The 13,502-nt window shown below is 37.5% G+C and overlaps 1 protein-coding gene across 1 annotated transcript; it reads left to right on the top strand.

Moving 5' to 3' along the window:
• The first annotated feature begins 12,409 nt into the window (after positions 1-12,409).
• On the top strand, positions 12,410-13,087 carry LOC139102097 (uncharacterized). The gene has a single exon (XM_070655762.1). It carries the CDS (start codon positions 12,410-12,412, stop codon positions 13,085-13,087), a length of 678 nt encoding a protein of 225 aa, XP_070511863.1.
• The last annotated feature ends 415 nt before the right edge of the window (positions 13,088-13,502 follow it).

Genomic DNA, 13,502 nt, shown 5'->3' with positions numbered 1-13,502 from the left:
TGTACTTTTTACATCTAAGGTGATGTTTTCAAACGCTTTCAACAGATCTGACACCGAATTGAGTTTTACGAGACGCACCTGTTGTTGCAAGCGACGGTCAGTTATTCCTTCAATAATATAATCAAGGAGTTTGTCTTCGGCTACAGGTACTCGATTGGTTAAGATCATTTTTTCATGATAATAATCACAAAATGGCTCATTACTTTTCCATGTGCGGGTCTCAAATTCCTTTCGCAGGGAGAGTTTTCCCGGTCGCAAGTTAAACATCTTGTCCATCTCTTGAAGCAGGTTGGTGAGAGTCATGGTCATATGTTCCGTTTTTGAGTGCAACCAGGACAACGCTCGTCCTTTCAAGCGTGAACTCATAAGGATTTTTGTTGATCCATCGTCTAAGTGATACGTTTGTCGTATCAAATCAAGTTGTTGTCTCCATCTCCAAAATGTATTATCCAAACCGTCGAACTCGGGTAGTAATTCCTTCACATTTCGAGTACCTCCCACGGTGGATACGGCACTTACTTCCACAGGCGCTGACACAACAGTCGATGTACCTCGTGCTATCTCCAGTTCCCGTCGCAGAATCTCCCGTTCTTTTTCTAGGAGTTCCTTCTCTCGACGCAAGAGCTCTAGCTCTGTACACCTGGCTTCTGCCTGTCTTCTGGAAGGTCCAGCTTTCCCGCATGGTGCCTCGGATTCCTCGTCGCTGCTTTCCGCACCCGCATCGTCCGCTGTATTTCTCGTCGTCATTTTTGAAGGAATCTGGAGCGGTTTTAATTGTCTGGTCAGATGTTTTGCTTTGACACGTTCTGACAGAGTTGCCCAAATTTCTGGGTCACTTTCCCCGAGACGCTGGATTAATTCCGTTTTTGATCCTGCTGTGGGCAATCTCTTTTCACGGAGGGCCTCTTTCATCACGGCGACCGTGAATTCAGTTGGTGGTGGTGCTGAGGCCATTGATTTCTGTTCTGATGTAGTATTATTGGTTTCACTGTCCGACATCCCACTTCTGAGATTCTGTAAGTGTTTTTCTTTTTGTTATATCCCGAGCCCTTAGCAACAGAGGCTCGGGAATAACGCCGGAATGTCGCACGCGCTCGACCGTTTAGCTTGATCGGCAGAATACCGCCAATCAAGGTAACCCGGCATTTCCGGCCGGGACGCGAAGTCCGAGAACAGTCGCGGTTGCCACCCGCGATTCCGCTGATTGCTATGAATTTTGGCATAGCAACAATAGAAGATATATAGGAACAGCCGCGCCCCGGACAATCAGTCGCTACCAAGAATCACGGGCGGAATTTATAATATAGAATAATTAGTGCAAGTGACGATCTGTAAGAAGAAGGAAATAAAAGAAATCAACCAATATAATTAAAAGACGACTTTATTGAAATACGGCCCTGCCACAAATTCCTCCGGAGAACGAACCCCACGGCACCCTCTCGGTGTAACATTTTTTTTTTAATAATTCTTGACGCGGCTTTATTTTTCTTTTCAGTACAGTTATTGGTTCGGCTGACGATAGACGACTGACTGTCGGGGCTCCGCTGAGCTCTGTCTTTTTTGCATCTCTTTGTTTTGCAGGTTCTTTCCCGTAGGTGTTCGTGCTAATCTTAGAGCGTGCCTAATCGCATTTTACTAACTCTACTGATAGTTATACGCTTACACACGCAAGCGAGAACAATTAATATTTTTGGAAACGCTATCGTTTCCACACTACCTTTTGAGGTAGATAGCTCAGTGCGTTTTTTTTTATAGTGGTATCCCCAGTAGGCCTAATCCACTGTAAAAAATTAACGCAACATATGTTCGAAGTGCCGACCTTGTGCTTGTACGCACAGTTCGGCCCTCCAAACAATATTTTGCGTTGCTCTTTCTGCCATGCAAGGCGGGATAGACCTGAACGCCGCTACAATGGCCTTGCAAACTTCATTTACTGCAAGACCTCTCATAAACTCGACTAATGATTTTACGTGGCCCCAAACAAAATAGTCAAGCACGATCAAGTCTGGTAAACTAAAACTTGTCGCGCGCGACGCGAAAAGTGCGGTGAAACATTGGTTCTTTTCCGGTCCAAACGGGAAAGTAGAAAGTATGGTCCAATCTGAAAGTGATAATAACAATATTATGAGTTTTTTTAACTTTTAATATAATGAATTTTTCTGTGATAGAAATACTTACAATTCTGTTTCCAATTATCCCCGCCGACACATTCAGATTCCACCTGTATTGGAATTGTCGCACTGTCTTATAACACGGAGATTCTCGTTGCTCCAGATAAAGAAATTCTTAGAATTAAAAATTCCGTTTGGTGTGAACAACGCCTCGTCGGTCCACAATATTTTTTCAGCGAACGACGCATTTCGCCTGCACTGTACTAGTATCCTACACGTATTTTATTAACTATTCATTAATAACAGAAGCGTACTTTAAATGAAGATATACTTAACAAAAAAAGATGTACCTTCGCAGAAATGTATTCACTGTTCTTCATCCCGAGGAAGAAGCTGTTGCACCCGATGGAAATGACATGGGTGTAATCCTTCTTCCCGGAGAACGTGATGTACAACGCAGGACGGTACACCTAGCGTTTGCCCTGCATAACGCACGATCGCCCCTGGGTTTTGTTAAAAAAAATCTAGTATTTGCTCTTCAATTTTCACATCCTGACGCACTACGCCTTCTCTGTGCCGATATTGCTGTGAAATCATAGAGCCTGTTTCTTGTGTCCGTTGCACGTACCTTGCGATCGTCTAATTCTGTATATCGCAATGACTGTCTCATTTAATTTGCCGTAATAACGAATTAAAATCAGTGAAACGTATATACGAGCTTCGTTTGTAACGTGCGCAATGTTTACTGTCAATTATTTGTTTATATTAATTTTATAAAATGTAAATATGATATTCTGTTTTGTGCGCATAATAATTTTACAAATTAAAAATAATTTTATCTATCGTTTTTATATATTTTATTTGATAGATTTTTATTTTATTTTATTGCATATTTGTGTATATAAATTACGGCAAATTAGATAAAATACTTATTGCAATATGTAAAATATAAAAATGTAATAGGTCTTCATAATGTAAAAAAATAAATAAATAAATAAATAAATAAATCATTTACATAAAGCTGGATTCCGGAAAAAGCATGATGTTTGGGTGCCACACGTATTGTAAATAAATGTGGCACTCAAACATGAAGCTTTTTCCGAAATCCAGCTTTATGTAAATGATTTAATACTATTTTATGATCGATCTTCAGTTCTTGAGCGATGCTGCGACTGCTAATATGACGTTCTACTTTGATCATTTCCATAATTTTATCGTTGTTTTTGATGACGGGCCTTCCTATGCGAGGTGCGTCTTTAACGTCGAAATTACGGCAACGGAATCGACGAAACCAAAATTGCGCAAAATTAGCTGTCACAGTAACAAGACCATAAACTTCATTTACAATTTTACATCCTGGCTCACGTTTTCACCTTTATTAAAGAAAAATTGTAAAATATAGCAAATTTTCTCCTTATTGCCGTCCATCATTCTCTCGCTGTAAATCACAACAAAGTCGACTAACCACAAAACTTTTGAAGAACTTTTCTTTAGTACGGAATGCCACTTCTAAAAAGTATGAACATGAAGCTAGACGATTAATACATTACGTGATATATGTCACTAAAGCCATATAGTACAAAAATAATGGATTACTTTTTTCCCAACCTTTACCGACTTTCGTACATTATGAGGACCGTATTTAAAATTATGCATAACTCATATTATGAGGACCTATTACATTCTTAAATTCTGTATATCGCAATAACTGTCTCATTTAATTTGCTTTATTTTATATACAGAAATATACATTAAAGTAAAATGTTAAACAAATAAAATATATGAGAGTCTTAAATAAAATTATTTATATTTTTATACAATTAGTATACATAGTTTATATAACGGTATTTTAAGCTACATTCCATAAAGCACATATGCACGCATATGTCACAGTGAACATCGCGTACGTTGAAGACAAATGCGCATATATGCCCTTCCTTGAACGCAGCTTTAAGATTTTGTTATACCGAGTATTTGATGTAAGGTTTTGTTCCCGGTAATTGTAGATAAATATTGGGAATACAAATTGAAAAGTCAGATATTATTTCGTAAAATTTGTAATGGTGACGCGAAGCAGTTTTGGCCACGAAGAGAATCGGTCAGCTAAATCGAAATGCTCGGATGCAATGGACGCTGTTAGCGCGACGAGTTTGCGTTCCAACGGCGCGGTAGGAGGAACGGTCGCGATCGAGCTTGGCCACTGCTCTGGAGATAGCTTTAGCCATGGGTGTCCGTGCCACCAAAGTCGGTGACTTAGAAGGTCGCTGCCCAACAATCCGCGTGAAGCACAATCCGCGGGATTATCCGTCGTGGCAACATGACGCCAAGAAACATTCAAGAGTCTATTTTGAATATCTGCGACTCGGTTCGTGACGAACGTCTTCCAATGAGACGGGGAATGATTCAACCACGCGAGAACGATTGACGAATCCGTCCAACAAGTGCATGAAACGTCCTTGGAAAGGACTGCGCGAACGAACTCAATTAATTTAGCTAGCAGAACCGCGGCGGAGAGCTCTAAACGCGGAATGCTTAACAGCTTGAGCGGAGCAACTTTTGACTTCCCGACTAATAATGATGTTGTGACCTTTCCTGAGAAGGAGATAACGCGAGCATAAACGACGGCAGCGTACGCGTCACTGGATGCATCCGCAAACCCGTGAAGTTCGATTGATGCTGACTCAGATTCTACTCTGATCCACCGAGGAATATGCAATGAATTTAAATGACCAAGGCTCGAATAAATATTTTGCCATCGCGTTAAGAGTGACGGAGGAACAGGATCATCCCATGCGGCCTTAAGTTTCCAGAGATGCTGGATTAGAATTTTCGCGCAAATGATCGTCGGAGAAACCCAGCCTATTGGGTCATAGAATTTGGCTATCGCCGACAAAATTGAGCGCTTCGTCGTGGGGGCGGAACCGTCAATCGACACGCGGAACAGGAACTCATCTGAGTGGGGCAGCCAGTGAGTGCCAAGAATTTTCAATTGCTCGTCCGATAACGGAATCGGATTACATGCGAGACCATGGTCAGCGGGATCGATATCTGCAAGCAATTGTGACGAATTGCTGGCCCATTTTTGCAATGTAAATCGGCCACGATTTAGCAAATCGACAAGTTGGTCGCGTTTTTCCACGAGCTCCTTAACATTGTGAGCACCGAAGAGAACATCATCTACATATATGTGGTCACGCAGAATATTCCAAGCGAGGGGAAAATCGTGGCCTTCATCCAGCAAGAGCTGTTAAAGAACGCGTAACGCTAGAAACGGGGCGCATGCCGTACCGTAAAAAGAGAAAAGATATTCTCGTTGGCATACGCGGATGATATGGCGATACTGGCGGAAAATGAGGCCGGAATAATGGGATTGTTGAAGAGTTTGGAGAAGTACGTGGTAGAAAAAGGACTAGAAATGAATATAGAAAAAACAAAAGTAATGAGATGTAGAAAAGGAGGGGGAAGACAAAAGAAAATAACGTGGAAATGAAAGGAAAGGAAATTGGAAAAAGTAAGAAAGTTTAAATATTTGGGATACGTGGTAATGGCAAATGGAGGGCACAGAGAGCAGATAAGAGATAGGATGAGAAAGGGAGCAGCGGTATTAGGGCAGATGTGGAGTATAGGTAAAAGGAAATTTGGAAAGGATTGGGCAAAGAGAATATGGTTATATGATAAGCTGGTGTAGTCAGTAGTTAGCTATGGAGTTGAGATATGGGGGTGGAAGGAGAAGGAGGAAATAAAGAGTTTGGAAAAAAGGTATTTAAAGTGGATAGTAGGAGTGAGTAGGTGCACGCCGGGATATATGGTGAGGGAGGAGTTTCAAAGAGAGAAATTGAAAGAAAAGGCAGGAATTAGAGCGTGGAGTTACGAGAGAAGACTTAGAGAAGGAAGAAGGGGGAGCTGGCGAAAAGATGTTGGGAGGAAATAAGAGAAAGAGCCAAGGAGGGCAAAGTAGAAAGAAAATAGGAAGAGAAAAGGAAAGAATATTATGAAGATAGAGGATGGCATTTAAAGGAGATAGAAGATAAAAGGGAGAAAGGGGAATTAAGAGGGGAAGATTTTGTAGAAAAGGAAGGGAGGATGCAAAGAGAAGAAAGATGGAAGAAAATACGAGAGTCAAGATATAATAAGGGGTACAGAAGGGTGAAAGAGGAAGGGACTCCGGAATACTTGAAGAAGGAGTGGAAGGAAGAAAGGTGGCAGAAAGTGGCAAGATATAGACTAGGAGAGAAAATGAGAGAGAATAGATACTAGGAAAGTGAAGAAAATAGAAAGTGTAAGGTATGTTTTGGGGAAGAGAAAACTTGAGAACATGGGTGGGAAAGATGTGTGGATTGGAGGGGAAAAGAAAGGGTGGGATGAGATGGTAAGAGTGATATTAGGAGAGAACGGTAAGGGTGAGGAATGGATAAAAAATTGGAGAAAGTCAGGAGGGGAAGAGTAAGTGAAGGTGTGAATGAGGAGGATGAGAAAAGAAAGGAAAATGCGCCGGAAGGGGAGATCTCAAGAGTGAATGAGAAAGGATAATGAATGAGTGTGGTATGTCTCTTTCTCTCTCTCTCTCTTTCTATTGCAAAAAAATAAGTTTTTATTAATGTTTAAGACGGAAAGGATTGTAAGCGAAGCGAAGGTCCGCGCAATGTACCCCGCAAGGGAATAAAGCATTTATCTACTACTACTAAACAAACTTCATTAACATTTAAAAAAACTAGTCTATCGCTTGTTAATTTTGGCGCAAACCATGCGTATTTAAGCATGAGTGAAAATACTGGTGCACTTATTTCATTTAATATTAAGGAATGAATCTTTCTAATATCTTCGCAAGATAAAATTTTTTTTTTTTGTATTAATGTCGAAGTATTTTGCAAGCAATTGAGAAAAATTTTTATTTGCCAGTAGAAGTAAACATCACAAAGCTGGCACAATGATGTGCATTTTGTTGGGATATTTTTAATGTACACGTTGATTTTCCTTGTTCGTTTTCAAATATTGCGTCATATAGAGCGGTATTAGTTTGACTTTCCCAAGAGTCAATAATAAATAAAAAATTTTTATTTTTAACATACGGTAATATAACATTTGTCAAAAAATTAATATATAAATTAGTTATAAGCTTACCAGATTTCGAACAAGTAATAACAACGTTTTTATATTTACTCGTTAATTTGTCAATATTAGTTTGAACTTTAGAGCTAAACTTTCCCGTAGTTTCTTGTGTGCACAAAAACACAAAAGAATTAATTTTTATTTAAACTTTTTTTCTGAACAAATACTGTTTTCGCACCTTGATCTTCGAGGGTTCTATTATAAGCACTTTCATATTGAAATCCAGTCTGATCCGTATTTATTACAAAATCTAATGGAAATTGAAAAATAAAGACTTTGGTTTGTGTTTGAAATTTTTTGGCCGGTTCTAATATTTCTTTCATTGTGCAACAATTTTTTTGGCTGACATATTTTGTTATTTTGCGCTGTTTGATTTTGGGCCTGTTTTTAAATAAATCCACCCATGATTTACTCACATTAAATTTAAATTGCTCGTTAATGTATGAAAAAGCTGCTGTCATTGTCCACTGTTGTAGTGTCCTAGTTGTAACCTATTATAATTAAAAGAAAAAAAACATAATATATATATTTTTTAAAACATACTTTTGTTATTTTTTCTGTTTCATAAAACTATGTACTTACTTGCTCATAAAAAGCTCTAGTTTTTATGAAACGCTGGAAAGTTTCCGAGTCAATATGTATTCATTTGTCAAAGTGAGTTCCACCGTTCTTGACATCTTCCGTCCATTTTTTGATATCTTCTTTTTTGTTTAAACGGCTGCAGCTTTTTTATGTAAAATTGCTAAAGACCACTTTGGATGAGCTTCAGCTAGAACGACAGTTTTTATTTTATATTTTGTAAGAATATAGTCAAAAAATTGTTGTATTTAAAAAATCTCGTCAGGCTCATAATTGTCTTTGTCAATTTTACACTATAAATAAAAATAAAATTGCATGAGAAAATTATAAATGTTTGTTTTATACAGTTTTGATAAACGTGCTAATTTTATTAATAATAGAAATATTTTAACATACTTTTTTGTATAATTCTTCGTTATCACTTTTATCAAATAATATTAAATCGTCATCTACAACCACTTGTCGATCTGATAAATTGTTTATTATTTCTTCATAAATCACTTTTTTCATAACTATAGACACAGAACTTATTTTTTCTGGAGATTTATCAGTCAAAAGATCATTAGTAAGGTATAAGTCAAATATAAGGTATAAGTCAATTATAAGGTATAAGTCAAAAGATCAAGTAAGGTATAACAATATTTAAGGGCATTAGTTAATTCTCCCTTAAAATCTTCCTTTTTTTAGCACATTTATACGTTCATCTTCTAATTGTAAATTTATTTTTGCGGTTGATGTACTAGGTGGTTGATGCATTTTAAAACTTGTCACAAGAAAATTTTACACGATTATATTTTTCTTTCCTTAAATAACGAATAAGACGTGTGTTTTCTCCAAGAGAACACAGTCAATTAACAGATCGTTCAAAATGTTACCCTTGTACCTAACATGAGGTCTGGTTTTAAGATCATTGTGATGTAAGAGACAAATGAACTGGTTTGAAAGATGATCCCTTACAAAAAAATATTTAGGATTTCTCTGATTCGCGGGAGCAAAAACTGCATAGGTAAAAGAACAGAGAGTCAAGTATAAAAATACCAAAATATAATTGAAATAAATGAAAGTACAAATCACAAATAATTACAAGCGAGACTCGATACAAGAAATAATAAGTCGCGTGCACGAGGAGCGAAAGCTGGTGATCGACTGACTTTGATGCGTCGCCAGCCGAAAGGTTTTTTTAGTACGCTCCTTTGTCCCTTATCAGTCCTTTGTCTTGTTGCATCACGGAGGTGCCGTGGGGTCTGTTCTTCGAATAATGTAAAGCGGCGGGAGTAATAAAGACCACTTCTTTTTACTTGACGCACTTGTTTATTCTTTTTACTGATTCCTTACAGCCATTGACGCCACGCGACTTACTTCTTAATTGCGACTGCCCGTTCGGGCCGCGGTTGCCCATATATATGCCTTACTGTTGCTAGGTCAAAAATCATAGCAATCAGCAGATTCGCGGGTGGCAACCGCGAATATTCTCGAAGCGTCGCGTCCCGGCCGAAAATGCCGGGTTACCTTGATCGGCGATATTCTGCTGACCTTGCTAAATTGTCGCGCGCGTGCGAGATTTCGTTGTTATTCTCGAGCCTTCTGTTACCAGGGGCTCGGGATATAACAGTCTTCATTGGACCTTAGTCCATGCATCACCCCAGGAAATGATGCAATGCTGTGTCAGCAGATGCTGATGCAAGGCTTATAGAAAATTCTAGTTGCGAAGCCAAATTGTTGCTAGGCAAGGGAGCTGACGGAGAATATCGTGCGTGGCATGATGATCTGTTTGCAACGACGGTCGATCGCAGGTGGTACAGGTTCCGTCATCTGACGGGGTGCGGAGGAATCCGCACCTACAAATATATAACAGAATATTTGAAAGCGTGCAAAATATTATAACAAAAATTAACGAATATGTGCAAAAAATTATCATTATTTCAATAAAAAACACTTATATTCAATGAAAAAAACCCATATATATATTGTAAAATATATTTTTATACGTAAAAAATAATTTAATAATACATTTTATTACAGCGTACACTACGCCGTGCTTCAAAAATTTATTCTAAAGCAGTGGTAGTAAAGGGACACGCAAAACTTTAAATCGCGATTTCTCGTAAATGCTTGAGAAGTGTATTGTCTCTGAATAATATAGGAGACTTCTGTATGAATATAATATACAAACTGAGTCTCAAAAGAATCGGTGACCCAGTGGGTTTGGACTCCCCTTGTAAGACCGACTCACGATACAAGGTGTATAAACTTCGGTACCTATTTGGACAAGACGATTAAAATAGATCTGTGCAACCGAGAGTCCGTTCCCCAAGTAAAGCGCTTAAATGCGTTGACTGAAAAAGGACGCATAAAATACCGTAACAATCACTACGCCCAAACGATGTGTTAGTATATGGATTATACGTATGAGTCTCAATCTTGACAATACTATTGTCGAAGATCGGATTGTCATCAATAATAAATATATCGGCTATTTCAAATATTACGTACAATAAAACACAATAATTTTAAAAATTCCACATTTGATGTAGTAAGTTTTATTTTTGTAACTGAGCTTCTTTGTTGGAAACTGTGTATTTAGTTTGTCTCACGTTTTATTCAAAACGAGCATTCCCTATTAAAGTCGTCTCCGCAGGTGTAATCTCACAGTAATTTCTTGACTGAGAAAATCAAGCAAACGTCTGCTTGATATACAATGCGAATCGTCAAATCTATAATGCTCCGTACGACGACTAGAAGATAAATAATCTGTGTTGCGGTTTCAGATATCTCATATCCAGGTGGAACGATAGGTGAAAATTCATTTATTGTATGCACACGTTTCTGAATGCTGTATGCACTTTCAGTCACATTGCATTCAATGTGAATAACATTTACATTAATAATTTGTATCGGTGGGTCCGATTTATGCCAACGTAACGGCTCGAGTATACGATTTGGTAAAAATCCTAACAACGATCCAATGTAGCAAGGTTTGATAAAATTTATTCGATAAATAAACTTAATCTCACTCTTTATCGTATTGTTATTAGCTCTAATCGTCAAAGGGTAATTTTTTTTATCTTTACCATGCAAAATTATTTTCTTTGCAACATCGTTGATATGACGCTCGTTGAGCGTACGTTTTAGGGACGCGGCAATATCGCACAGCTCGTACAAGCCATCGGGAATGGTAATACTTTCTCCATCATCATCATCATCATCATCATCATCAACATTATCGAAATAGAATGTATTATTTGACGAGTTTCCATTGAGAATTGTAAAATACATTTCAAAATCAGCCAGCCCGAGTTCATATTCGTCATCGCTTAAATCTATAGCAGGAAAGTAGCTTACCGCGCGAAAACTTCTTTTGCAAGATAACGTGAACGTCAGTGACATATTTAATACTGAGTTAACAACGCATAATGTTTGTTCTTAAATTTTGCATCGATCGTCTGCAGAAATTGTAGACACAATTGTCCATAGTTGTTCTGATTATAACGTTGATATGGTAAGCGATTATATTCAATTTGCGTTGCATCATTCTTCAGATATCGCGCGAGCTTCTGTGGTGGTCGAAGATTGACAAAACTAACGACATACATAGCGCGATTTCCTTTCTTTGCACATGCTACCCAGTGAGTACCCAATCCTTAAACTTTATCTAAATTCACAATACCGTTCTCGTTTCGATGTATCCTCGCAATCGGTAAAGTGTTACGCACAAAAACGTCTCTAAAATATGAAATAATCATGTGTTTTGCTAACTGTCGGAATCGTATATCGGTAGTAACACTTTTGAAAAAGTTTTAACGTCTTATTGTCGTTTTTTTTCTTTCTTTCTTACAACAAACTATATGTTTAGCAGAATGTACATTTTAATGGATCAGTTGGAAGAACTTGAGAAAAAGGTAGACATACTGGAAAAACAATATGTGCGCATTTTAAAGGATTGGATAAAATTGATAGAAAAACAGAATTACTAGAAAGTACTGTGCGTGTTATTCTAAACACGATTCGTGGCGAGGATAATTAGAGCCACAATCGTTACTATTACCGTTGGCGTTTCTGTTGCCGTTTACTGCTTCTGTTGCCGTTTACTGTTTCCGTTGCCGTTGTCATTTTTGTTGCCGTTTATATTGTTTTTGTTATACAACGTATCTTGAAGCTTTAACATGTTCGACAATGAAAGTTCTGAGAAGCAGTAGTTGGTAAACGAATCAAATACTTCAACAAGAAAAAATTTTCTACGGAGACATGTCATAGTACGTGGGTATAATGACTTGTGGCAAGATGATTTGGTCGAGATGCGCTCGTACACACATGTCAACAAAGGTTACCATTACATATTAACAGTTATCGATGTGCTGTGCAAACATGCATAGACCGTGTCGTTAAAAACGAAGAGTAGTATCAAAGTTGCTACGATAATTGCAAAGATACTTCGTGACGATAAAAGGTGTCCGAATAATCTTCAAACTGACAGAGGAAAAGAATTTTACAATGCAAACGTGCAGAAACTTTTAAAAAAATATGGTAGTAATCACTATTCCACGTACTCTATAATGAAAGTATCAGTTGTTGAGCGTTTCAATTAAACACTTAAAAATGATAAATGGAAAATGTTTACACTTAATGGAAGTTATAAGTGGGTCAATTCGTTGCAGCGTCCTGTTTTGGATTATAACACGCGCAAACATCGAACTATCAGCATGCGGCCTATCGATATTACTCCAGAAAACGCTGATAAGCTTTTGGCGAAATTGTACAACCACCTAAAGATTGCTGCTCCAGCGCAATTCAAAGTTAGTAATTCAATACGTGTGAGTAAGTTCAAAACATTATATGAAGAGAGTTATACACCAAACTGGACAACGGAGATGTTTAGAATCATCAAAGTGCAAAAAACTAATCCCGTAACGTACCTGTTGGAGGATTTTCTTGGAAAACCTATTGATAGTGGATTCTGCGAACATGAATTTCTTCCCGTAAAAAATTCTAACGTGTATCTCGTTGAGAAAGTGTTACGAAAACAAAGAAATAATGTTTACGTAAAGTGGTTAGGATTGAATAATTCGCACAATTCATGGATAAACAAAAATGCACCAGCAATTTTTCAAAAAATTCTGTCTAGTGTCATAAGGAATAAAGAACTAAATAAATTTGCAGTAAACTACATAGACGACATACTTGTATATTCAAAACCCTACGAAGACCACATAAAACACGTTGAACAAACGTTAAAAGCATTAAAAGATCAAAGATTCAAGCTGAACGAAAGAAAATGTCAATTCGCCTGAAATAAAATTACGTATCTAGGTCATAAAATGGGTAACAACTATATTAAACCGATAAATAATAACTTAATAGCAATAAAGAAATTCCCGGTACCTCAGACAAAGAAATAAGTGAGACAATTTCTAGGGAAAATAAATTTCTACTTAGAATATATACCTCAACACACGATACTATTGGACCCACTACGTAATCTATTAAGAAAAAATGTCGAATTTTACTGGTCACAACAATGTAATAACAGTTTTATTAAAACAAAAGAATACTTATATTCAACTTCAGCTCTGGCAATATTTGATGAAAAAGCACCAATATATTTATTTATAGATGCCAGTGTGGAAGGAGTGGGTGCAATATTAAAACAACCCCAAGAAGATAAATCTTTAAAGACAGTATTCTTTTTCTCAAAAAAATTGAACA

Source organism: Cardiocondyla obscurior, linkage group LG04 (genome assembly GCF_019399895.1).
Source record: "Cardiocondyla obscurior isolate alpha-2009 linkage group LG04, Cobs3.1, whole genome shotgun sequence".
NCBI lineage: Eukaryota > Metazoa > Arthropoda > Insecta > Hymenoptera > Formicidae > Cardiocondyla > Cardiocondyla obscurior.
This window is presented reverse-complemented; position numbering and strand designations above follow the sequence as displayed.

Excerpts from the sequence above, each read along its gene's own strand:
- LOC139102097 (XM_070655762.1), top strand. The coding sequence starts at position 12,410 with ATGTTTACACTTAATGGAAGTTATAAGTGGGTCAATTCGTTGCAGCGT.